The 27,115-nt window shown below is 32.3% G+C and overlaps 2 protein-coding genes across 10 annotated transcripts; one reads left to right on the plus strand and one right to left on the minus strand.

Moving 5' to 3' along the window:
• Positions 1–392: 392 nt before the first annotated feature.
• On the minus strand, positions 393–19,401 carry LOC106053326 (nuclear hormone receptor FTZ-F1 beta-like). The gene is made up of 7 exons (XM_013208863.2): positions 19,260–19,401; positions 14,690–15,607; positions 14,250–14,429; positions 13,793–14,001; positions 11,590–11,808; positions 10,221–10,473; positions 393–8,642 (listed from the first exon to the last, which is right to left on the minus strand). Exons 1-7 carry the CDS (start codon positions 19,264–19,266, stop codon positions 8,368–8,370), a joined length of 2,061 nt encoding a protein of 686 aa, XP_013064317.2. The 5' UTR covers positions 19,267–19,401; the 3' UTR covers positions 393–8,367.
• LOC106053328 (three-prime repair exonuclease 1-like) lies at positions 19,303–26,042 on the plus strand. Of its 9 annotated transcripts, none has more exons than XM_056040254.1 (5): positions 19,343–19,439; positions 19,845–19,909; positions 20,846–21,019; positions 21,571–21,688; positions 23,611–26,042. In XM_056040254.1, the coding sequence occupies exons 1-5, from the start codon at positions 19,432–19,434 to the stop codon at positions 24,353–24,355; spliced, it is 1,110 nt and encodes a 369-aa protein (XP_055896229.1). In that variant the 5' UTR covers positions 19,343–19,431; the 3' UTR covers positions 24,356–26,042. The 9 variants fall into 9 exon arrangements, with proteins under 9 accessions (XP_013064318.2, XP_055896234.1, XP_055896229.1 ...); XM_013208865.2 differs by having other exon boundaries at positions 19,367–19,439; positions 20,781–21,019; XM_013208864.2 differs by lacking the exon at positions 19,845–19,909 and having other exon boundaries at positions 19,303–19,439; positions 20,781–21,019.
• Positions 26,043–27,115: the final 1,073 nt, after the last annotated feature.

A 27,115-nucleotide genomic window follows, 5' to 3' on the forward strand; every position in this document is an offset into this window, starting at 1 on the left:
CTATGCTAGCGAAGTGTCTATGAACATGGAAGATTGTATAGTTATCTATTGTTTCTATTTCATGTTTGTGTTCACTAAGCCTCAGACGGCAGTCTAATATAAAGGGGACTAATTCAGCTTATACCACCACTTCAGAAAGTACTATTTCTTTCCCTTGTCTGAGATACAAAACAAAGTGATTTATAACCAATAGTTAAATAACTAATTGGTTAATTTTTGTAAATTGATTCTTGTGCTGTCAGGTAAAAGAAATAATTGTGCAAAATTTTAACTTGATCCGAGTTTGGGTGTCGGAGAAATAACATGTACAAAATTTTGGCCAGACAGACAAACTGAGTTTATATATAAGCTTTGTCAAATAAAAAAACAGAAGATATCTAACTCAAGCTAGGTGATGTGGTTAGCATTAAGTTTATTCAACATATTTCTCACTATGTACATTAAATACATTATTTATACAAACATCATGACAGCATCATGATGTCAAGGCTGTGGGAAGTCAATGAATCCACCACATATACATGGATCTGAATTAGGATGTCAAAGTTGATGGAGTCAATTCACAACTACAGACTGTGTATGAATGGAAGCAGGTGAGGCCATGCATATACAAGTTGAAGCCAAGCACTGCAAGATTGCACTTGTCCAAACAAAAAGGAGGCAAAGTTGTGAGAGAAGAAAGAAAGGAGAGCTCCAACCTTCTGAGCTCGTGATACAACACATGGGTGGACAACATGGGACCCGTTCAGAACTAACATGGCATGGTAGTACACTGGTAGGATTAGGGCATATATCATGTACACACACACACACACACAAAACTACTACTAGACAACTTCACTTTTGCAAAACAAAAGAAAAAAAGTGACAAGTTCTACATTTTCTCCATTTGTACTTAACATTTCAAATAAAGGGAAATAATATATGAATAAAAAGAAGCAAAGTTGTATTTTGCACGTGTGCAAATGAATCAAGCCAAGCTCCCCTCAAACCCATGTACAAATGAACCAGCAATGCTGTCCAGCAAACATCTACTGATCTGAGTATAATACTCTGGTGCCTGTAGTGTGGTTCTTAGGTTCTGAAAGACTTGTACACTCATGTGATTTCAATCTGGATACTTCCAGTAACTGACACTAGAGCAGAGAAACATTGGACACTAACTTGTAGCACATACATTTTACAATCTCCTTTTCATTGTGTATTTTGATGAATGGCCTTATGATCATCACCCCAGAGATCTTGCCCATTCAGTTCTCTAGTTAAACTAACACCCAATGGATTGTACATTGTAAGTGTTTGTGTCTGAGGAACTGGACTTGGCTCAGATTCCACATTTAATTGCACTTTCTGGTACCACCCCAAGAAACTTACTTTGGTTTCTTAAACAAAAATAAATAGCTGAATTATGTATGAAGAGACTGAGCGTGTAGATTATATTCCTATAATACGATTCAGTCATTATAAATACCACCATGTATTTGTCAGATTAGTGTTACCATATAAGAAAAGTTTCAAAATGAGTGAAGGAAAGATAGTCCTCAAACAAAGACAGACAATCAATATAATTACAATTGATTCTATAGTAAATTGTAAAAAAAAAAAAAAAAAAAAAAAAAAAAAAAAGGTTTCTTAAAGTATAATCAATACATTAAAAATGGTCACCTGGCTTAATACAAAAATTTTAGAATTGCGCTTAATTAGTATTTAACTTAAATTGACTGAATGACTGAATGATAGTAGCTTAAAAAAAGGAAAACACAAGAATTGATTAGTGTTGGCAAGAATTATCTACCAATACATTTGGGGGGGGGGGGGGAGTTAGTTCTGGAGAAAGATGATACAAAACTAAGTCCTCAGCATCAGAAACTCATCAGATGATAGAATGAGGAACAACAAATAACATTGTCCCAGACCAAGTTCTAGTCTATTCATACAGAACCAAATCAAGGGAAGTCAGACCAACCAAGTTCTAGTCTATTCATACAGGACCAAATCAAGGGAAGTGATTATATCATTTGGAATGTGAAAGGTTTACACATTTAGTAAAAACCAAAAACTACCCATCTGACATTGACCATCATTTAGGGAGAGAACATTTTGTTGCTTTATAGATGTCAAAGGAAACAAACAAAAAGCCAATAATCAAATCAACATAATGTCAAGTAAAAAAGGTCAGATTCAGTATCCATTACACAAACAACAGTGATGGAAATAACAGGACCTAGCCACATAGCCCTCAAACAATTGGAGGTAATATATACATGTCAAAATACTGCCTAAAATATTGCCCTGCTACAAGAAAGGAAAAAGCCAAAGAGATGATGCCATGAATCAACTCATCTGGTTTTTAATGTAGTGTTCATCATTTGAGCAATATATTCATATCAAAGTAGCAGGCTCTAAAAGAGCATCAATGACAAGAGCACTGACACACTAAGGACATTACTAGGAAATCTAAATGGATTCATTGACTAGCTGCATATTTCTTATGGAGTCCAGTCAAGTACTAACTGTTGGGATAGGGGACAGACTGGTGTAGAGTTAGCTCAGAATTAGTTAGAATCAAGCTGTAGTGGAGATTTTCACCATAGACTAAACAAAGTCAAGGATGCCAACTTGAACTTTACTGTTTACCAATTAAACAAAAAAGAAATGAGCTTTAAGTAACAATAGCTCAATGCGAGTGAGTTAGATCTTTTTATCAAGTCAACAAGTTCATTAACCTTGTCTTTTTCAATAAGTTTGATGTCTTAGACTGAAAGTCTTATGTTTCCTCCCTATGAAATGTACTTTGTGCTACAAACAAAAGAGCTGAGAATATTTGATTTTGCAGTACTTAAAGGTGGACAAAAAAATGATCATATACCTTTAAAAACATAGTTTATCACCAGTTCCTTTCATTTGTACACTAGATACACCAGAATGCTAGCTAGATACACCAGAATGCTTGCTAGATACACCAGAATGCTTGCTAGATACACCAGAATGCTTGCTAGATAGTTTTCCTGCCATGTATGAACATCTCCAACAACAAAATGAAGATAAAAAAAACTAGAGGAGGAAACAAATTTTGAGCTGCAAACTTCAGGTGAGTGCATTATGTTTAAATCAGTTTTTGATACAATGTCACTATTTACACAGTGTTCTTCAATAGAAGAAATAGGGGGCTGTCCTTTGAATTACATTTCAGAACTGTCATAGAGGACTACATGAGATCTGAGCCATACAGAGGTCCATTTGTACATTAACCCATTCAAGTTATTCCAATAACAATTTTATATAAAAAAAAACTAACTATACACAGTATAGGAAAACACATCAGCACAGAGAAAGCTATACACAGTGTAGGACAACACATCAGCACAAAGAGAAAGTCAGACATAGTAGACACAAACATTATGGGATAGAGCAATGGTGCCCAACCTTTACCAGACTGGAGGCCAGATAAATGTCATGTGTCCCAAGCCACAACATTGTAGGGTCCAATAGAACTGAACCTCTGGGGATTCAATGTATATTGTGGGCAGGTTCCAAAGGGGCCAAAATAACTCCCCTTGTTTACAGGCTAGATAATATGAAGTTTGGGCATGAGCTAATGTCATGACAGTGGCCCCAAATCATGATGTGGACCATTCTCTGAGATCTAAGTAAGTGAAAGAGGATGCACTATTCAATCAACACACCTAATTCAAACATCATTTGTACAGTACAGTTTATGCTAATAAATAGAATTTATGTAAAATGAATTATGATAAGTAATATTACAAATATTTGAGCCAAGGATTAAGCCAAGCAATGAGCACTTCAAGTCAATCAAAAAATGAAGCCAAACTTTACCCGAACTTGTATCCAAACTTAGAACATCAATATTACAGGCAACACTCTACAGGTTTGACTTTAGTAACAAAGTCTGTCTAAATCAACTAGTACTAGAATAAATTGGGTAATAGCTCAATGGTTTCATTATTGAGTAGACAAAATAGAACTAGTGCTGTTTGAATGAGATTTCTGAATGCAACTAAGAAACTCTCCATCTCAAACAACAAATGATTGGCAAGTACAGATAATACATGGTCTCTGTCCCTAGCTCCACTGCACAAAATGGGAGTATCATTTCATAATCTTGATTTGCAATTTTACTGGTAATATTTTACAGATGTTAAAAAAAAGATAAAAGAACTTTAAGTTAATTAAATAAAAATGTAAGCAATAAATTGCTTGTAAAACGTACTGGCTTTACAATCCTCAGACATAGTCCTACCAGACTAAACTTTAATTAAATACTAAAAGTATGGCTCCTTGAGTGAAACTTGTAAGCAATGACAGAAGATAGTAGTTGATTGGACCAAAAGATTAACAAATAAAAGGTCATTTCTTGGCTTATTAAATTAGTTAAACAAAATGCATCTAACCCTGAGTGGTGATTTCATTTTTACAATTCAAATGATTCATCAATTTAAACAAGGACACATGATGTGAATTTTTCTAACAATAACCAATAAAAAAAAGGGTGGTTTTACATAATCAAATGAAATAAGTTTTTGAAAAACTAGTTGGCTTGATTAACAGCAGTTTCCAAGTTGAATGATGGAGCAGTTTGGAAGGAGTTAAAAAAAACAATTGGTCCAAAAAGTTATTAAAAAAAAAATGTAGGCAAGAAGTGAAGTTAGAATAAATGATTAGAACACATGACCTAACCCTAACCCAAACTTTGTACTTATTTCTACTTTTTAAAGCAACTTTTACATTTGTTATAGACATTTAACCATACTGTTCGACTTAGTGAGAACAAAAAAACAGCTGATTCAATGGCTTTTTCCAGTGATAACTCTAGTCGTAGGGATAACAAATACAGATGTATGACAGCTGAAGAAGCCAGTCAGAAGATTCTATTTAATTCAGATTCATATAAAGATCTAGAACTTTACAGATGTCTTCAGGAAAGAACCTGGTTTAGATTTCGATCAGAATAGAGGGAAAAACATGAAACTAAGCAGAAGTAATTCTAGTAGACCTAGGCCTACTTATGATGAAGATACTGATATGGACCCATGACTTACATTTGATGACAGTGATGAGTATAAGCAACCAACCAGACCTCAGCCTCCCCATGTGAACAAATTGCTTAATGATCAGAAACTAAAGGGAAATGTCTACTACAAGTACTAAGACTACTCTTCAGTCTGTTGATGCCAGCACAACAGTGACTACATCTACCACCAGCATGTCTACTAGTTCTTCTAATTCTTTACCTTCTGACTCTGCAGCTCCTGAATGGGACCATGTTATATTTGAAACTACTAAAAATAATTTCAGATTTCATCCTCTGAAAACACCTGGAGTTTGACCTGATCTTCTTTTAAATGATCATTCTCTTCCACTTGATTTTTTTCATGCCATCTTTGATGACAAAATAAAAGATAATTTAATGAATTCTATAAATACATTCACAAGGAAAAAATGCCAACTCAACTCTGTGATGCATTCAAAGACAATAGAAAAAAAAAAGTTGTCATGTTTTCGACAGATGCTGAAGTGGGCACCCCAAAAGTGAATGAAGTTGACAAGCCTTTGATAGAATAGAATAGAAATATGAACGGATGTGACAAGCTAGACTAGAAAGTGACCTACTACAGTGTCTGAGACAAAAACCATTATGTGGTGGAATAAAATATTTTATTGGCTGTTTGAAATCTGACAAGCCAACTCTTCTTTGTTTTGCCTCAGCCAGAAAGCTGGTTCAAGAAGACTCTCTCTGAAAGATTGAAAACAAGTTCTAATTTGTCAGCTACCACAGCATGTCATTTTAATTGAACAAATCAGAGCTCCTGGTAGGCATTAAGAGACAGGTTGCCTGAAAAAGTCCAAGCACAGTCAACATCTAGTAGAATGTAGAAAATGGGACAGAGCCTGCCTAATTTTGTTTTTCAAAAGAAAGTGTGTAAAAAAAAAATAATTCATAACTTTTTATTTGTTATGCTATTTCAATTATACTTTCTTGATTTATAACAAACATAGTTTATAATAAATAAAAAGCAGCTTCTTTTGATTAATATTGATAGATTTACATTACAGTAAGTTTAGTGTTATGTTTTTTTTAAATACGTTTTCCCACAGTGTTGTACTTAAAAGTTTAAAAACTTTTATATTTTTTAAACTATCTTATTGATGTTTACATTATAAAATTCTTCATTCAATTACAAAAACATTAACATGCTACTAGAAACTAAAAAAATAAGAACACACAATACTATCATGTTTTTTTTCAGCCACAATTTTTTTTGCTTCACTGCATTTGAGAAAAACTAATGTGTGGAATGAATTAATACTTGAGACAGGAGAAATACTGACTTAAACAGTATACTAGAGACAGGAGAAATACTGACTTAAACAGTATACTAAAGACAGGAGAAACACTGACTTAAACAGTATACTAAAGACAGGAGAAACACTGACTTAAACAGTATACTAGGGACAGGAGAAATCCTGACTTAAACAGTATACTAGAGACAGGAGAAACCCTGACTTAAACAGTATACTAAAGACAGGAGAAATACTGACTTAAACAGTATACAAGAGACAGGAAAAACACAGACTTAAACAGTATGCTAGAGACAGGAGAAACACTGACTTAAACAGTATACTAAAGACAGGAGAAACACTGACTTAAACAGTATACTAAAGACAGGAGAAACACTGACTTAACAAGATAGTATAGTCAAAGGATCAAAGGAGGAACAAATTTAAAATCATTTTTGAGTTTCCTGAAAAAATAAAAAATTGTGAGGAACCAATAACCTCCTATCAAATATTGTTTAGATGTAATTCATGGGACAAAAATGTGTTGGTTAATAACTAGTAGATATAAAGCCAACTTTAGGAATCAAATGTTAGTTTGGTAACAAAGACTTGCAAATGATAATAAATAGACTTGGAATTAGTTGTTAAGAAGAGCGATGTTACAAATAAAACAATTTCAAGTGTAACAGAAAGTGGCGAGGAATTATCTTTCAGTATTTTCATCTTTTTTTTTGAATGTTGAATTGAATTTTGTTCCAATTTAAACAGTGTGTACAAGATTTGTATCACAGATTTGTTAACACTTTAACTTCGATTCATTCAAATATTTATGGCAATGGCAAACAACAAAGTTCATTTACAATTAAACAAAAAATTGACAAATTTTGCTCAAATGGAAAGTGTCCAATCTTTTTTTTACAAATCACATTCATTCTTTATGGATAGTAAATAAATTTCTAAAACAAGTTTGTTGAAATTTGTTAAAAATAACTAAAAAAAAAAATATTTCCTGATTTCTCCTATATATTATACTATCTATTACTATTGTAACTAATAATTATCCTGAACTAAAATTGGAAATACAAGTGAAATGGCAAAACAAGCCTACTGACAGATATTAACTCATTCAAGAATAAATTCTATCACTTGATAAAACTTCACAAACAAAACTATTACAAGTAGGTAATAAGAAATAAATAATTTAGAAAAAGAACTATGGAATAACATTCACCACTTAAAATGACATTAAAAAAAAAATATACAGAACCCTGGGAAAAAAAGTAACATGTTTTTTTTCAAAGTAACAGAAATATCTATAAATTTTCAAGCCAAATAATTCTAAGACTTTATGTTATTATAAAATAATAGGTCTAACCTAACACAAGTTAGGTTAGGCCTATTACTTTATTTAATCCATAAAAAAAAAGAAAATTTATAGCTGACAGGTTATGATAGATCAGATTTATTTTAAAAAATGCATTTTATAGACTTTACAGCATGATCAAGTGAAAATACTGTAGCTACATCTGAAACACTTGGCTGAAGTATTTAGAAAGACTTAGTGTCAAAGCAACAAGACCAAACACCTCATTTATTTGGACGAAAATACACAAATATATATTTATATATATACAAATGGCAGATAGAGAAAATATAATCTTTTGGTGCAATTATGTTATGTCACAACACAAGTAGAATACTCGGTCCAAGAACCTTGACAAACAGCTGATCAAGTCATTAGTAATGCAAAGAAGTCCATTTGGTCTTTGATGAAAAGAAATGCATCCATCTCAACGTCAGTGCAACCAATCCATCATCAGAAATGTGCAGGTAAAGTCACACCAGGCCTTTTTTGAAAAGCAGGGTTTTTCTTTCTTCCCCATGCACAAGTCATGTGATGGCCAGTTCATTCAAACTGTACAATATCACAAACACATCAGCCTTCTTTTGTAATAAGATGTCATCCAAATAAAAAAAGAAATTGCTGAAAGTCATGCTACCAGAAAGGCTGATGGTTCTCAGACTAGTACACCTTACAAGGCAGAGATAATGGGCAGGTAACCATCACAGTTTCAAGCCAGATCCATCTGACTCACTCTTATTGTCTCCCTTCAACAGCTCCACTAAGAGTCCACAGGAGGCCATGCTGGAGGGAAGGCTCTTGATCAAGATGTCTTTGCTCATGAAACTGATGCGAGAAAGTTCTGGAAGCCTCAAGAGCAAGGCCCCAAACTTGTCTGTCAAGTGAGAATAATGTGTGGATGTGTAGGTCAGAAGGGCTTCTGTCAACTTGTCTTGGAACTCTCTTATCTTCTTGGGCTCTTTAAGTCCCTTCACATCTGAAGTGAGTTAATCAGAGAGCATGTTAATATGTGTCTTGAAATGATTCAAATTAGAGGACATTTATTTGTGGCTTGTCTGGCAGAGAGGCCTAAACCGCTTGACTAGCTATCAAGGGTGATCAAGTTTGAAACCCAACCCAAGCTGAGTTAGATGGCAGCATGGAAACCTTCTCCAAGATACCCCTTACCCTAATAAAATAGACTGGACCATAGTGCACCAAGCATGCTAATAAGCATGAAAGTTGCACTATACAAAATCAAAACTAATAAAAGTGTGTTGTTGCATGTAATTATCTAAACCATTATGTGTTGGGCTTTCTTAATGTTGCAGCTCATTTTGATTTGAAAAGGATGATGGCAATAGATTTCTGATGCCAACGATTATGAGTTAAGAACCTCTGATAGATATTCATTTCAAATTTCAAAAAATGTTTATAAAAAAAAAATAGTTTTAATATGTTTTCATTTATACATTTGGACAAAAATTAAACAAATTTCTATTTAAAAACAAATAAAATATATATTAAAAAAATACTTTTTTTTTTAAACAAAGCTTATACTGAGTAAACATGGCAATTTCTCAATATTGTAAGGTTTATCTCACCTTTTTATAAAGAACAAAATGAATTAATTACCACTAATTAACTAATTGGTTAAATTTTTTTCTTAATTGATTCATTCATGTGTTGTCATGACAATGAATATTGTGCAAAATTCCAACTTGATCAGAGAAAGGGAATTGGGAGAACAAAAAGTGTACTAAGAATCCACACAGAGTTCATATACACTTTAAAAAACAAAATTACAAAGAGAGTTTGTGTTTCACACAAATTAATTTGTTGTCCCAAAATAGTCCAGCCAAGGGTGATATGTTTATGAGCAAAGCAGGTAAAAAAGGCAGGTTTAAATATTTTCAGCTATGGAGTAGAGTTAAACAAACACTATAAACATCCACTATCCTATCTCCATTCATAAGAGAAGGTGTTGTAGTGAGATTGTATTGTTTGGCTGGATGATGTTGTTATTATTATTGAATTGTTAATATTTATAAGTATTCAGTGACAGATTATAATTAAGATATGGTCCAGTGTGAGCATGGCCTAATAGACCTAATTAAATGATCATATAAGTTAATGGTTGACCTAAGGTCATTCATAGCCTCTGGAAGAAGTCCTTCCTTTGGTTAATTGCAAATTCATTTTTGAAACAAGACTGTACCCTATCAGGAGATAAAAAGTAGCCATTGCACATAAACTTTGCAAACCCTAAAAATATTTTGAAATTGGATTTTCAATATCTTTTCTACTTTTGAGATCTACAAGTGACAGACAGACCAAACATAACTAATAGCAGCTTTTCCCTTTCAGAGGTAGCTAAAAATCAGACTAAATGACTTGAGCAGTGGGCAGATTTTATTGTTGACATTTCAATTACAATTTTAGACCTATCATGAGCTTTGCAAAAGAGAATTTTTTTAATCTCTTAGCTTCAGAATTGTATTACGTACCCAACATTACTGTAAGAAAAAAAGTTTAAAAATTAAATCAATAATTCAAAGATAATGGATCATCTCACCTGGAGTAATCAGGAGTAAAACTTTCAAGGCCACATATTCAAACTGATCCATAAATAGTTTTCGGAAATTGTCAGTGATGTTTAGAAGCCGTATGACCACATCCTCAAAGCCCAGGTGCTGGGCCCACTCAGCTGTGATGTGGTGGGTGGATGAGATACTGATCTGGTTTGGTGTGTCTATAGAACGCCAACACAAACTCAGGGCTATCAGCTCAGACCAGCAGTTCTGGAGAAGCAGGATCTGATCATCTGTCTACAAGAAAAGAAGTAGACCAAAATTATAATATAATAATTAAAACATCCATTAAAATCACAGCTTTTTAAAAATTCCTCTATTCAGCTTGCAGATTCATGGGTGGGTGGAACCTAGACATGGTTCTCAAAAACGGCTCTAACAATTTTCATAGAATTTTGACAGTGGAAGTAAATCTTTGGGAAAAGAACTCTGCTAGTTATTTGGCCACACTGGGAAAACTTTGGTTTGACCATTATAAGTTTTTAAAGTATAAAGAAATAATTTTCATTTAGTTATTGGACTAGACAATCTTCATCTTGAACAGATTTATGTCTTTGGGTATTTTTACTTGTTAGCCTTATTCCTTAAAGAGTTAATGGATGTTAAGGAACATTTTGTACACTGTCTTCAAAGTCTAGATATATTGGTCTATCATTAAAATTTTAAACACTCATCTGAGTAGATTAAAAACCAGGATATTTTTTATCTTGGGGATGGGAAATTGAAGCCATGTTAAAAATGTTCTATTTTTAAAATCTATCATTAATTAGTTATTAAGAGTAAAATCTTTTTTATATTTCACTTGTTCTTTTTACATATATAAAAATGTAAAGAAAAAACATAATAAAAAGTCAAATCATTAAGGAGATCAATGATAAAAAAAAAAAAAGAAAATATAGAAACCATTCATTTTCTTACCACCCTAATGTTTTTGAGAACTTTTGAATAGTTTCCCTAATTAAAAAATCCTCTTTTTTTCTTTTGTTATATATATATATATATGTATAAATAAAGGGTATGAATTTCCTTTCATTCTATATCAAAAGTAACATTTTAAAATTAAAAAAAAACAACAACAAAAAAGCAGTTTATAATTTGAGTTATATTTATTTTTGTTGACATTCATAAATCAATTGACTAAGAGAAGTTTTCAGTTATTAAAAACATAATTTGATAGAAGTGATAAAGAATTCAGTACGGATATACCAACTGTTGATTAATATAATTTAAAGCCAATCAATATTTAGAAGAGTTCTTCATTATATGCCTTTTCAACTTTTATCTAAATACCTTTCAGAGGGGAGTTAAGTAGATTGAGTACACAGTGAGTACACAAAACTTGTAAGTACCTACCGAGATGGCACCAAATTGAGGCAGATTTCTAGCCCAGCGTACAAGCTTATACAGTCTCAGTTCAGCCAACTGCATCATGTAGGAGTAAAGTGCCTGCTCTGGGAAAGGAATCTCCATTAAAGTCTCTGGAGGCAAGTCATCATCACTCAGCAGTGGCTCCAGATTCATGATGTCTCGTAGGAGCTCTGGGATGTGGGGGGTGCCAGAGTTTGTAGCAGGCTGTAACAGTCATGAGGGATTCATACAGGATAGATTAAAATTAAACAAGCATTGAAATGTAAATTGTTTCATTTTGTGTATATGTTTAGCTTATTTGACATTTATGGCATAATCAAATCCCAAATTGAAAAGCCATATATCACTTAGTTCGTTTGTACTAGTAAAAAAAAGTCCAAAAGTCCTGTAGATCTATTATAAACAACACTTACATGTGTTACAATATAGCTCAGGTGTGGCCCAGAATTACTTTAATATTATAGATCATTAATAACATCAAATAAATGGCTAAAGTTTTAAACTTTCTCAAAAAAGAAAAAAAAAAATATATAATAACTTCTTTAACCAAAGCAATTGATTGAAAATAGCATATTTACATGTTTGATTATTGAACAGACATTTTTTTTTAAATAGGTTAACAATATAATGTTATTGCATTATCTATATCTTTTTATTTTATATTTACTTTGGTATTACTTAGATGTCGCCGTAAAAAATGCATCACATGGTGTCCCACCAAACTTGGAATTTTAAACCTTTATCAATTGTAGACAAAATAAAAGGATTCTGCTCCCTAGTGTGTTTCTGTTACTAAAAGCATCAATGATTCATTTACACAGTGTAATTTTGATTTAAAACTGTAAAAATTTATATAATTTTAGTAAAATAGGTCTTGGTGTCTCAGGTGAAGCACCTCAAACGCGCTAGACAAAAAGGACAATATTTTTTTAAACAAAGTTATTAATGTGATGGGAATTACTTAATGGTATCTGATACTACTTAGTACACAATTAGCTTCATTTTCTTGGGGAAAGGCTACATAGTAATTAACAGGAGACAATAACAGACATGGTGTCCCTCATTTTTTCACTGTAGCACCTGAAACGCTGCATGTTGAATCATACCAGAAAATCTCAGAGATCTAGATAAGTAGGTTTCTCACCAAAGTTTTGAATTATAATAAGAATTAAGCTTATTATTTTCAAGTTTGATCTAGAATACATGGATATTATTTTTTTTATCTAAGTTAATGTAAACCTTATTATTTTATCATTGTGGTGCTTCACGGGACACTGAACAAGTCTTGATCTAGATATAGGTCTTGTCTAGATTTGAATCTACTCTATATTTCAATTTAAATGTAAATCTAGTATTAAATCTTGTTCTTGGTGCATTGAAAGTCAGAAAGCTGTACCTTTTAGTCTATGATTAGGTCATGTTGGAGGTAGTTTATAGATATTTTTAAAGGATTGTTGAACACACACACACAAAGGCTTTTCCATTCATTTGTGGTTATAGAAAACTATTTTGTGAATCACTAATAAAAGAATAATTGGTAATGTATTTCCAGACTTTAAAAAGTTGTATTTCAGCATGTATTAACAAAAAACCCTATATATTTCATATTGGTGTCCCATTGTAACACATGCAACATCTTATCATATAATAGCCATGTAATAATAAACACTTGAATTATTGTTGAGATATTGCAGCCTTTATATTTGGCTATAATGCAAGTATAACATAAATTCTATTTTTTTATAAAAAATAAACTTCCATTTAATTTTTGGCCTAATGTGACACTTTTTGATACCAGTACTGGAGAAACACTCATATAAAAGTATTAATTGCTCCAAGCCATATAATTCACATTAAACTATATCAGATCATATCATTAGATGGTCGGAGAAATAGCTTGATCGAAACTAGGCAATGCTTTGCTGATATCATTTATATATGTGTGTGACGAATGCTAACTAGTTAACAAAAATAGTGGGTGCAACAAACCAGAAATGACTTAGCCACATTGTTTTGTCAAGGGTTTATAGAGAATCGTAACAATATTATATTGAAGTTACATTTATTTTTAAATTTTCTGTCTTAATAATATATATTTCTAAAATTAGTAATTTTACTAATGGTGTAACTTCTCTTATGATTCAATGCTGTAATAATTATTTCAATAACAAAACAAGTGTATAATCACCTGCTTGGTGGTATGATTTAGAATGGCCACCAGATTTCTGTGAGACTTGGACCCATCGTCCGAGTCATGTGATGGGCTGGACATTTCATCAAGAAGCCTGATTGATTTTTTCTGCAGCCTTTTTTCTAGGGGGTTGACCCTATTCTTTAGATGTGTAGCACAGCCATCATAAGAGCTGCGACCACCTCTGGTACGGTCTTGTCTTATGGCTTGAAGACAAGGGAATTAAAGTAAAACTTAAATATTGATTGAAGAGTCATGATCTAAACAGTTGGTGAAATAAAGTAGGGTTCATAGTCAATCAATTAATATCTATTATTTCCAACACATCTTCCACGTCCAATGAGTGAAGCTAAAAAGTTATTTAAAATAAAAGCTGACCACAAGGTAGCAATAAACTAGAAGTTTTTAGTCTTGTAACAAATGAATGAAACTAAACAGACAAATCTCCACTTACCTTCTAATTTCATCCCCATGAGAAGACATCTTTTAAACCTACATGCAGGACATTTTTTACGATTGAATGAATTCACTGTGCAATCTGATGCTTTAGGACAAACAAAATTCTTTTTATTTTGCACTGTTCTTTTGAAGAAGCCTTTACAACTTTCACAAGTGAATATCCCATAATGGTAGCCTGAACAAGAGAAAGAAACATTATTCAATGTCAAGCATAGTGCCTGTAATCACCAATACAATCAGGACCAGATAATTTTTTCAACTTTCATTTTTATGATTTTAAAATGGTTTTTATTAAATATGAATATTACTATTATCAAACTTTTAACAAAACCGGACACTACATGAGAAAATAAAGGGACATGAAAAATGTTTTCTTGTTTAAAAACAAACTTGAATTTTCAGTTTTATAATGTAGTTGAAACTAATAAAACCCACCTGAGACTTTATCCCCACACACAGGGCATGGTTGGTTCATACCATCTACAGTATTCTGAGCATCTGTCACAGGAACCACATCGTGCGAGGAAGAACAGGAAAAATTCATATCAGATGAGAACAGTTGTTTATTGTCACTAGAGTCATCCGGGGACTGGAAAAGCACTCTGTAAGTGGTCTGGTTATCTGGTATACCTTCTCCATCATTAAGAACTAGATCACTCCCCTGGGGGGACGGCATGTCTTGATTGCCATTGTTGATGTAACTGTAGATGATAATCTGGGGTTGGCTCCGGACATCGCTATTGTTGGAAGTCAAAACATCTACTGTGGAATCAAGTTCCGGCCTGATGCCCACCTTGTTTTTTCTGCTTAGAGATTCCTGCATGTGCTGAGAAGCCAGAGCACTGAGCATGCTGCTGACAGAGTTCATGTTTTGAGAGTTAGAATGAGAAGGAGATTGATCAGAGTCATCCGAAGGCTCTTCTTTTAACAGCAGGTTATTTAAATCATCCCCGCTGATAACCATAGAGCGTTGGCGATTTTTTATATGGCTGCTTAGAGAACCTCTTAAATCATCTGAAATGCCAAGTAAAGACAAATCTGACTTAGTGTTTGATGGTAACAGGCTTGGAGACAATGTTCTGGAAAGCTGTGACTGGGGAATAAGAGAAGATATTGGCTCATTCAGGTTCTGAAGCAGATGTGACACTAGCCCACTAGATGTTGAACTGCTCACACTATCCATTGACAGTTTAGAAATTTTTAAATTTTTTGATGATTTCACTGCCTGCAAACGATTGTTATCTTTATTAGGAGGAGCAGGTGGTTCACGAGTGCTGCTGTGAGATGATAGAGTCTGAGCGATGGCTTGAAGAAGAACTGGGGAAATTCCCAGCTCACCCCTGCCAGACATGGCTATAGAAAAAGGAAAGAAAAAAACATATTTTTGATTAAAAAAAACAACAACAAACAAATGTATGGAAACATTTTTTTCAACAAATACATAGAAACCTTTTAACATACAAAATTAGGTTTCATACATCACTCCTTGAGTGGTAGACAATATATATATGACAAACAGAGACAATTTAGTTTGGTGCTCCTTGGTCTGCAGATCAGATATAATATCATATATACAAGTCTACATGTTTTTCTTTCAATAAAAAAAAAAAAAAATTAAAAGTTTAATTAGTGAAATGTGGTACCAACACAGAAAAATTAAATTAGTTTACATGCAAACTAAAAAAAAAAAAATGTTTATTAAGCAAATTTAAAAAGTCATTTATTAGATCATCTAATAATTAGACTTTATTAGACTCGGAGACTATCTTATTAAATCTATAATCTTAGTCCATCTAGATCTAAATTACTGTGACAGTGTGACTATAGTCTATATATGCCTATGACTAGATCTAGATTCTAGAGAGTGTCTAGATAGATAGATCTAGATCTTTGTATGATTTTATTGTAATAACATCGTTATCCTGTTATAGATCTTTAGAGACTCTAATAATAAAAAAGCTTACAGGGGCAAAGTTCATAATGTTTAAGGAAACCGTTGGTCTTATTTTAAAGGAAAACTCCGAATGTTTTTCAAATTTGAGTTATTGGCATATATTTAAATTCTGCATGAAAAGTTGTAATAGTAAACATTTTACCAATTTGTATTTAAATGCTTAGAAACATTTATATTTAATAAATTAGTCAGAAAATTCTTGACATCTCAAAAAATAGGATTCATTGAGATTTAGTTTTAAGCTATTTCATACGTCACTTCCCTCAACAATACTGAAAGAGAAACTACATTTAACCAATCGTATCACTTCATTCTTACAGTAGCTGTTAGGCTTGGTGATGGCCTAGTCCAGATCTATGATACAGTTATATATATATACAGACATGCCTACCCCCAAGACCCAGAATGTGGAACACTCAGGTTGAAAATGTGGAATTTTGGGCCCCAATGTGGAACATAAATGCGTTTATGTTTGTTAGCCATACTGTACGCACTATAAATAAAACTTCAATTATATTACTTTAATAACAATACTAGTTTGCTTCTTATAAATTAGATGTAAATATTTTAATAATTAAAAGTAAGAAAACCTTTCATTCATAATTATGTCCTTTGTTTGAAATCAATAGTTCTAACTCCTAAATGATGAATTCTAACTAAAATGTATTCTAATGACCTAGACTCAAATGTTACTTTATCTATTTTTATTTGTTACTACTAGTACTGACAAGATCTAGATTATTCTAGATCTACTTGATTATCTATCCTTTTCTAGGGCTCTACTCTAATCACTCTAATAACTCTAGATGTTGTCTCTAGTTCTAGATCTAAAATAATTTAAGTCTACATTTGACTTACTAGTCTTGACCTACATCTAATAAGTCCTCTAAGTCTAAGAACACAGATTATAAAAATAATATTATAGATCTAGATTAGATCTAAATATTAATGTCTAGATCTATAGACTTATTCAACTTATTGAGAACTAAATTTATTACATAATGATAATGATACATAGAAATCTAGAATCTAATCTATAGCTATAGATCACCTTCCAAGTCTATTTCTAGATAGATCTAGATCTAGTATCATCTTCAAATCTAGTGCTATTCCTACTTTTACTTTTAGATCTAGAAAATAAATTAATAATTAGATCTAATTTAGACTAAGTAATAATTTAAATAATACTACTAGATCTATAGAAGTAGAATAGTAGATTTAGATCGGTAAAATCTAATATCTATACTATACTGTAGCCTTATTTAGGCCTTAGCAGCCTTACTGTCACTGTGTCAGTGTGTCTAAGTTAATTAATTACATTTAGGTCTAGATCTAGATCTTTAATAAAAACGTTTTTTTTTTTAAAATCCTTTTCTTAAATTACTTAGAAACCTAAGAAACCAGTTGAGTTAGTGTTAGAATAGTCACCTGAATTGTGAGTATTATCATAATTATCCTATACTATTACTATTAGTAATACTAGTAATAGTGACGTTAGATCTAGTCTAGTCTAGACTAGTAGAGCCATTGTCGGGAAAAGAAAGGGATTTGAATGGAACATTTGGCTTATTAGCACTTACTAGATTCTAAGAATAGATCTAGATCTAGTATATAGACCTAGAGTACTAGATCTATGTCTAGATCTACTAATTAAGTACTATGATTATGATCTAGCTCAACCGTATCTTCGTAAATTTAGGACACACCGGGTCCGGGAGAAGATGAAATGTAAACAATGAATAAACACAGACCTATATATATTTTATTTTGCGTTCAGTATTTTAATTTCGCATTATTAATAAATAATGAAAAATCGGCGATTTTTTTTTTTTTTTTGTGTCGGAATTCAGACTTGGTGGAACAAAAAATCGTGAATGCGGAACGGCGGAACATGTGAGCTTTTTTGATGCTTTTGCGGGACGGTTCCGCATAATGCGGGACTGTAGGCATGTCTGTATATATATTATATAAAGTAACATTTTCATCTAAGCCTTTCCCTGTCCCAAGAAGTAAATAGATTGTGTGTCTGACTGATTCAAACAAACTGGTCAGTGTAAGGTTAGTCGAGACAACCAAGCAATAATGTTTGTTGTGTGTTGAGTGGTCTGGCCATGGTTAGTCAAGCATGTACATCTGCTTTTAATACGCATTTTTTTCTTTGCATACAAGATCCTAGATCTAACTGCATAGATGAAGATCATATTTCTTTTACGATAATATAAACTTTGCTGCATGGTCTCCCGTTATACAGAAGTCAATAGATTTTAAAAATTAAACGTTTTTGTCATGTCACATAGAAACCCAGTGAAAGTCTGACTGTTTTGGATGCGCAGGAAAATTACGTTGGAAAAACATGAATTACTAAGTTATTATTGCAAATAAAAAAAAAAAAGGAATAATATATTCATTATCTGTAAATCAAAACATACATTATATCAAAAATTGTCCAAACCATTGGAGTTTCCCAATTAACATCATACATAAACATGCTTTGGACCTGGACTGAAGGAAGTAAACAATGTTAATTTTATAATCAGTTTTCATGCCTGTAAGTAGTCAGTAGGTAGAGGAAATTGTGAATTGTGAGATTCAGGTTGTTACTATTGTTACTTGTATTGTTACTGTACTATCCAAGAAATGTAGAACAATGAGTCTGGAGTCTAGAATAGTCTAGATTCTATGTCTATGTAAAATGATTTAAAATCTAAACTAGATATTCAAACTGAACTTCATAGTGAATTTGATAGATCTATACTATAGATTCTAGAATAGATGTATCTAGTTGAATGTAAAATCAAAAAATGTAAACAAATCACAATCATTAGAATCATGTAAGTGTAAGAATAGGTGTGTGTGTTGTGTATGCTAATCACTAGTCTAAGTCTAAGTCTAGTCTGTGTCAGTACTGTCAGTCTAGTCTAAATCAGGGCTGAGGGATGCACTGTCACAATTTCATTCTGGATTTCTATTAATTTTATAACCACTTTTTCGAGTGATTGATTTACTGATCTGTCTTTGCGCTAGATCTATTAACATGTAAAGAAAACTTACTTAACATTCAAGTAATTGGTGACATACGCCCAGTCATCCCTGTTATGGTGTTGATTCATGAAGCAAAACATGAAAACAGTAGGGATATGAGAGGGGCATCCGGCCATGACCTTGCTACCTAGCTAGCGTCCTTCACAGTAACTGGTCTGTAGTGAACTCTTTGTTTGACTGGATGCTATGGTAAGTTGACTGAAGTAATTCGAATCAAGAAACATTTAAATTAATATAAAATTAAACTTAGATAAAACTAACAAAAGACATATTTGGCACTTTCATCGAGATGACAAGCTACATCTATGAAAACAACAAAATGGCTTCTCTATAAACTATAAACTAATTTTTGTGTAGCGTGTCATAATCCGCGAAGCATAATTTGAGGCTCTGATTTACAAGGCTATTGTGCTTGTGATGGTTAAGTATGAGATCTTTCACCGTTAAATGATTAAAATAAAAAAGTTAATAAAACACATTTATTTTCAATATTTTTTTAATGACAAAATAATTTAAGTCATTTTAGGAATAAGCTTTTAGAATATAAAATGGTACAATTTTCCCGAACTAAACCTCTTGAAATCCTCCCCCTAGCGACTTCCGCAATTATATAGGTCATGAATTCCCGGAATTGATGGACTTGAATTTCTTATATGCAGGTCAGTGCAGGAATGTAAATAACGCTACAATTTTACTACAATACTATACAAATCTAGATCTAGATTAGATCTAGATCTAGACTCGTCTCTAGTACTAGACTCTAGTGACTCTAGTCTAAGTAGTACTATAGACTATAGTAGTGGTGTGGTAGTTACGTAAATACGTAGTAGTAGACTTGACTGACTTGACTTAGTCTTTAGTGATAGTCGACTAACGACTTAGCTTAAAGCTTAGAGTTAGACTTAGTGACGACTTAGTCTTACTACTTACTCTTAGTATTAGACTAATTAAACTTATTAGTTAAATTAGTATTACTATTACTACTAGATCTATTAGTAGTATTAGTATACTAGTCATAGATAATTAGTAATTAGAATTATTAGATCTAGAATCTAGATAGATCTAAAGATTTAAAATTAAGTAGATTTTAGTAGATCATGAATCATGAACTATTTTCAAACTATCATTAGTATCATTAGTATCATTTCTATGATGAACTTTTGGTACCGAACCCTTTTTTTAGAATTTCTAGAATATAATGCTATGAGTTTATGGCAGACGGTCTCGTCCAAGTTAAGAGCAAGGCAGGGCGAATCTTTCCATCCCCTGCTACTTAAGGGCCCCATTCGTCTAAGGGGGGTTTGGAATGGTTCCCGGACGGGGTAGGAAATTTTAAAACGAGTCCACACTATTATCTGGTTCCCCATGTGGGCCCCTAACTCAGCCCAGACCTGAGCAGGTAGCTTTGCTGGTTGGGGTAGATCATATAGCAGACTCAAAAGTGAAAAAAAAAAATTAAAATTGTTTATTTTAGTACATAAAATAATTCATATGCAGGTACTTACAATTTTTTCTAAAATAATTTTTTAGGTAGAGAACAAACATGAATTCATCACTTAGCCATAATATTAAGACACTAGTCATGTTTGATACAGAGACAACTGGATTACAAAGTCCTGGCAACAATCCCAGAATTACGGAGCTCTGTTTTGTAGCCTTACAGAAAGATGAACTTCTTAGTAAATGTCGTGAAATCAGAGTGATGAACAAACTTCTTCTTTGTTTCAACCCTTTTAAAAGGTTAAGTAAGGGTTGCATTGAAATTACAGGTAAATACTTCAAGCTATTTATTCTTTTATAGTCTTGAACAATTTTATTCTGCTTGTTTTTGTTTTTTTTTAATTTATTAAATTTAATTGACAAATAAATACCGGTACTTTTAGACATACACTATTAGCAATGAAAATGTTTATATTGTTTTTTTCTTCATTGTATTTGTTTTCTCTCAGGATTCTGAATTATTTTGGATTAGTCTTAGTGAATACCTTTTATTTATATGTCATATTAGTAATTTGTCTAGCATTTCTTTTTTACCAAAGTACAACACATTCATTTGTAACTATTTTTTGCAAATACAAATAAATTTACTTTTCCTCTCCAATGGTTCACTGGAAAAAAATCTTACTTTTTTTTTTACATTCGCATATCTTGGAATATCTTTGTAAATTGTTAATTATGTCTATTTTAAGTATTTTTATGAGATACCTTCACATTTTAAAAAAGTTTTCATATTTATAATAATTTGTTCAACTTATAAAGATTTCGATGGTTAACAAATTTTTCACCGTCAGTAAAAAGTGTTTTTTTTTTTTTTTGTAAGGCCTATGTAATGATGCTTTAGAAGCTTATCCTTCATTCAAAACACAAGCCAATTTGATCTGTTCATTTCTGAAAACATTGCCGCGGCCTGCATGTCTTGTAGCTCACAATGGAGCCAGGTAGATTTGTAATACTTAGTACATGAAAGTCTTTTTTTTTTTGGTTTTATTTTAGGGATTTTGAATTAATGAATTAATTTTAAAATTTTTAATGTCTGTGAAGCCTTAAAAGTCATTGACTCTCAACTTGGTGAGGGACATTTGAGGGCAACACAGATTGTTGTGGTCACTGACTCAAAATCTGTACTACAGGCTTTGCAAAGCCCCGAACCATGGCCCCCCAATATCAACACTGTCATCATGGCTTCACATAACATTAAACAACGCTATGGCACCCCTGTAATAATGCAATGGTTACTGAGTCACACAGGTGTGACTGGCAACACAATTGCAGACTCTTTGGCCCACCAGGGAGGGCAAATCCACCTACTGAACAGGCTGTAAGCTTTCATCAAGCCCTGGCTATAATACAAAAAACAAATGGAAAAGTGGTTTGAGTGCTGGGACAAGTCCCATAAAGCCCGTGGAGTCTGGGAGCGCATGAAGCGCCCTGACCGCACTTCCCCGTGGTGGAGGCTGTCCAGGCCTGAGCAAGCTATTATAGCACAGTGTTGGACAGGCCACTGTCCTGTTGGCTCATATTTCTCGCGGCTATGGCCAAATTTTGATTCACGGTGCCCCCGCTGCGGGGAAGAAGAGGAAACCGTGCCTCATATTCTGTTTGACTGCCCCAGACTTGCTGATCTCCATCTCGACAGGTCTGGGAAAACCAAAATTCTCGACCTGTAAGGCAACATTTATGCACTACGCAAGACAGCAGGGTTTCTGTCCAGGGCTTTTGCAAGAGAGGATTTGAGCCTCTTAAGACCTCACTCAAATGGAGTTTGATGAGGATGATGATGAATGTCTAAATTATTAATCACCATTAAGAGACATGTCCTCATTTAGTTTTTATGTCTACCTTGTGTAACAAAAAAATATTAAAAATAAAAAAAGTAGATAGAAATTCATATTTAAATAAAACATTGCTTTGTATTTTATCGTTCTTTTCTTTTTTTTAATTTCTATAAACAATAACATAATCATCTGGTCATCAATGTTTGTTATTTTTAATCAGACAAAACACTAGTTTTTTTTTACCAATATGGGGATGATAGCTGTGAATCGGTTGAGAGTACAGCGAATGTTTTCTCACATTAGCAACATATTTTTAACATTCTGATAGAATTGAAATGTACTACTAACTTCATTTATAAATATATTTGAAAGAAGAATATTGCTTAGAAATACAATTTATTTTTTTATTACTCAAAGATTTACTTTCTGTCTGTTTGGTTGGATTCTTTTACACTTTTGTTTTTCCACTTCCCATTCTCGAATCAATTTGAAATTTTGCCCAATTATTAATTGTCAACGACAACACATGAATTAATTACATTAAGCAAGAACTTAATCAATTAGAGCTAATTAATACATTTTGTTTTATATTGAAAAGGGGAGATAGAACTTATATCCAAGTTTAAACAGGTTTTAATGAAATGGAATTAAATTTCAAATTTTCCGTTAAATTTTCTTCTTAAGTCTAATTTGCCTTATATTAACTCTTTGTTTTTTTATATGAAAGGTTTACCAGCAAATTACGCAGCCTTTCACAAATCTTCCCATGTCACCTAGCCAAAAAATTAACACTCGATATAAAATTATGTTACATTTTTCTAGTCTATTCTATTTTACATAACAGTACCAGCATCTACCTTTTTTTTTTTTTTTTTTTTTTTTGTATACTAAAACTAGATATATACCAAACACAACATTAATCCAGCTTTCAGTCAATATTTTGTTATTTATGAATATATATTAAAGTATTATTACAAATAAAAAAACAACATTAATCTAGCTTTCTATACTTTTAATTAATATTTTATAAATATAGATTAGTATTATTACAAATAAAACAACATAAGTTTTTTCTTATATTTCAGATTTGATTTCCCCCTCTTAGTGTCACACCTTAAAAATTCTAATGAAGAAATACCCTCGGATATACTGTGTGTTGATAGCTTGGAAGCATTAAGAGAGTTGGATGGTCTTCCACGTGTCCCAGATTTTGTTTTAAATAGAAAGTCTTATAACTGTACACAGAAAAGCAACAATGCTGCAACTTCTGTTCAAACTATAGAAGGTACATTTACCCCCAATGATTTACTTAGTAGTGCATCCATTGACCAAAGTCCGAGTGATGAGGTGACACCTAGGAAACAGCCAAAGCTGTCGGTAGATGAAGTTAGTGAGTGGAGAAGAGAGGAGACAACTCCAAATACTAAAACACATACTGATTTTCCTGTTGTTGAACAAAACATAAGACGTACTTTGTTTACTGATCCTGAAGACCCATCTTGCACTAAAAATGAAATTATGAATGGAGCGCTTCAATCAGCTGAGAAATTAAAATGCAGTTGCCTTAGAGTTTGTCAGTGTGATGGTAAAGATAAGCTTAACCCCAAACCTGTTACCACCACTTCAGTTAATGGAAAAGGCAGCATTCAAAGTTCCTATTCACTGATCAACATATACAGACGCTTGTTTGGTCAAGCTCCAGAAAAAAGTCATTCAGCTGAAGGTGACTGCTTAATTTTGTTGGACATTCTTCGCACAAATGCTAAGGAATTTTGTGATTGGTGCAATAGGAATGCTGTTTCTTTGTTATCTGTTGAGCGCATGTATTAAATTCTCTTGTTTTTATTTCATTAGTTATTGTTAAGCAAAGTTATGATATCTAAATCAACTCATAATTCAACTCATGGCAATGTGAATGAAATATTTTTTTTTTACAATTTGTTAGGGTTTTTTTTTCCCATTAAAAAAATATTTTAGATGCTTTCTAGACCTTAAGTGCATTTGGGAAAATCCAATAACCTAACAATGTTTTTAAACTGGAGTAACAATGATCTTGGTAACTTTCTTTGTCTTTAAATTTTGTGAATTAATTTTCTCAGACAAACAAATGTACCAGTTAGACTCAAACATGATTCCTCTCTCCTTAATTTTCATGATAGACCATTGAAATAAAATGTGGAGTGTTTCCATTGCACTCCTTTTAAATTTTTAGATTCCATATTATGTGATTGATATATTTCTGGTGTTAGGGGTGGTCTCAGTGATTGTTTTACACTATGAAAAATGTGTAACAAATGTTGAATTTCTGAAATTGTTATAATTAATCTTCCATGTGATAAAGTTTTTAAATATTTTCTAGAACATTCTCTAATTTTACCACTTTTATACAGAAGCTATATTTTTTTGCTTAAATGCCTCATAGAGAAATGTAATCATGCATTTTAGCAGTCTGCTGAGATAGAAAGCATATTTACTTCCCTTTATGGCATATATGTCAAGATTGTATGAAATTGAATATTTTTATTGTCTACAAGGCATTACAAATTCAACCATTAGAGATAATTAACAATGAAAAATGTCCTTCATTTCCATTAAAAGTTTAAGCTTGTGGATCCTTCTCATCAAGCAGCATGTTTCTTACCTTTTGAAATACAGAAGTATTAGAAGTGACTTCAATTAATTCTTTGATGTCCCAGTAACACTATTTATTATATTTTGACTTTATGATATTCAAACTTCATTAAAAAATCTGCTTTAAGTCTATGTCAATGTACATTTCATCTGATGCTTACAAGTATTGTATTTTGAGTAGAGCCCTAATGTCATTGGAGTATATTGTGTCATTTGATATTTATTTACAATATAGCACTGTTAGTATACAAGTGTTGCATTTAATACGATTTACATGGTATTTACTTTACAAATATTGGTTTCAAAATATTTACTTAGACTATTATGAGTCTACTGTTCATAGATATTGGTTGATAAATTGTTTATACAATCAAAATTGCCTAATTATTTCACTGTTATATAATTCTTCTTAATACATTTTTAATTGAAAAGATTCAAAGCTCATGTATTACATATTTTATTGAATAGATAGTCATGCATGTTATATCATCTTTTTATACAAATCAGATACTATTTCTTTTCAACAATAGCTGGTTATTTTTGACTGTTTTAAGAATTTTTTTTTGTAAGTTTGATCATAGTAAGTTTTTTTTTTATTTCTTATAATTAGCAAAATAATTTTTACGCTATATTTGATATTGTCTTTTAATTGGGCTACTGTACCATTTATACACATAAATTATATGTAAATGCATATATATTATGAATATCTTTAAAATTTACTACACTTTATACTCTCATACATTCGCTTCTGTTCTGTTACTGGACATACAATGTCTGGACTGCATTATAATTTATAATATCTTCGATATGTTATGTTTTTACTAAATGATAGTTAATCCCATCAAAATTATTGAAGAATAAAGTAAATTATTAATTATTTGAAGTGCTAATGTGTTCTATTTTATGTTGTCATTTGTTTTATTATGTATGCTTCTGTGTTGCTAGATTATTTACCTTCACCTATCACTGTCTGTTGAACCGTTCTTCAGCCATTCACCTTGGATAGAATTTGTTCCTGTACATTCTTTGTCTTCCCATAGCTTTCTCTTTCTGCTTATTCTTCTTGTTCCTGTTACTGTTCCATGAAGGAAGGTCTTTGCAAGCACTGAAGACCTTGTGATTTGGCCATAGAGTTAAAGTTTGCATTTTTCGACATCATCATGAGGTTCAAATTGATTGGTGTATTCATTCTGTTTTATCTCCTCATTGGGGATGCAGTCTTTGTAAGACACTGTCACAGATGCTATTATAGATTTATTTGTATATTTCACATTTAAAAGCTTATGTGTAAATAGAAATATAAACCCTTGACTGAGCCTCAGGAATTACCCCACAAATCTAGATCCTTGACAGCGCCTCAGGTTTTACCCGAGACGTAATTATGATGTTGCAAATCTATTGGTTGATTTGAAAATAAATAAAGACATTTTAGCACCAGAGAATTGACGAGAGTAAAAAGAACGCCAGTCGATGAAAGAATTTCCTAGTAGACAGTCGCGTTTTCTAAGAGCTCTGATTTAAAGCCTTTGTAATGTTATTTGTGCTTGTTGATCTGTAACTTGTACATAAGCTGTACTTACGTTTTATATTTAAATAAAGTTCCAGAGTTGTGTTTTAACAAAGAATCTTTTATTGTGAATCCTAGATCGTCATTTATTCAACTATTTTAATTCAAGTGAAATCCCCGGCACCACAACGCACGTTGTGACAGACACCTAGGATCTTCTGCAGCATCTTAGTTTCATTGTTAGGATTCCAAGACTCACAAGCATATAAGAATGTGGCTAGATTATTATTTATTAAAAAATCACAAAACATTTGATTTCTCCTGGATGAAACTGGTCACCAAGCCAATACTTACTGTATTACCTATTTATTCTTATAAAAGCTCTTCATTGTGAAGTTGGATGTCTTTATATTACTACTTCAAACAATCTGTTCTATAATGCAAGATTT

Source organism: Biomphalaria glabrata, chromosome 9 (genome assembly GCF_947242115.1).
Source record: "Biomphalaria glabrata chromosome 9, xgBioGlab47.1, whole genome shotgun sequence".
NCBI lineage: Eukaryota > Metazoa > Mollusca > Gastropoda > Planorbidae > Biomphalaria > Biomphalaria glabrata.

Excerpts from the sequence above, each read along its gene's own strand:
- LOC106053326 (XM_013208863.2), bottom strand. Across the intron at positions 11,809-13,792 it reads TAAATCATACCACCAAGCAG|CCTGCTACAAACTCTGGCAC; the intron begins GTGATTATACAC and ends TGACTGTTACAG. Across the intron at positions 10,474-11,589 it reads CTCAATTTGGTGCCATCTCG|ACAGATGATCAGATCCTGCT; the intron begins GTAGGTACTTAC and ends CTTTTCTTGTAG.
- LOC106053328 (XM_056040254.1), top strand. Across the intron at positions 19,910-20,845 it reads CTTGAATTTCTTATATGCAG|AGACAACTGGATTACAAAGT; the intron begins GTCAGTGCAGGA and ends TGTTTGATACAG. Across the intron at positions 21,689-23,610 it reads GTAGCTCACAATGGAGCCAG|ATTTGATTTCCCCCTCTTAG; the intron begins GTAGATTTGTAA and ends CTTATATTTCAG.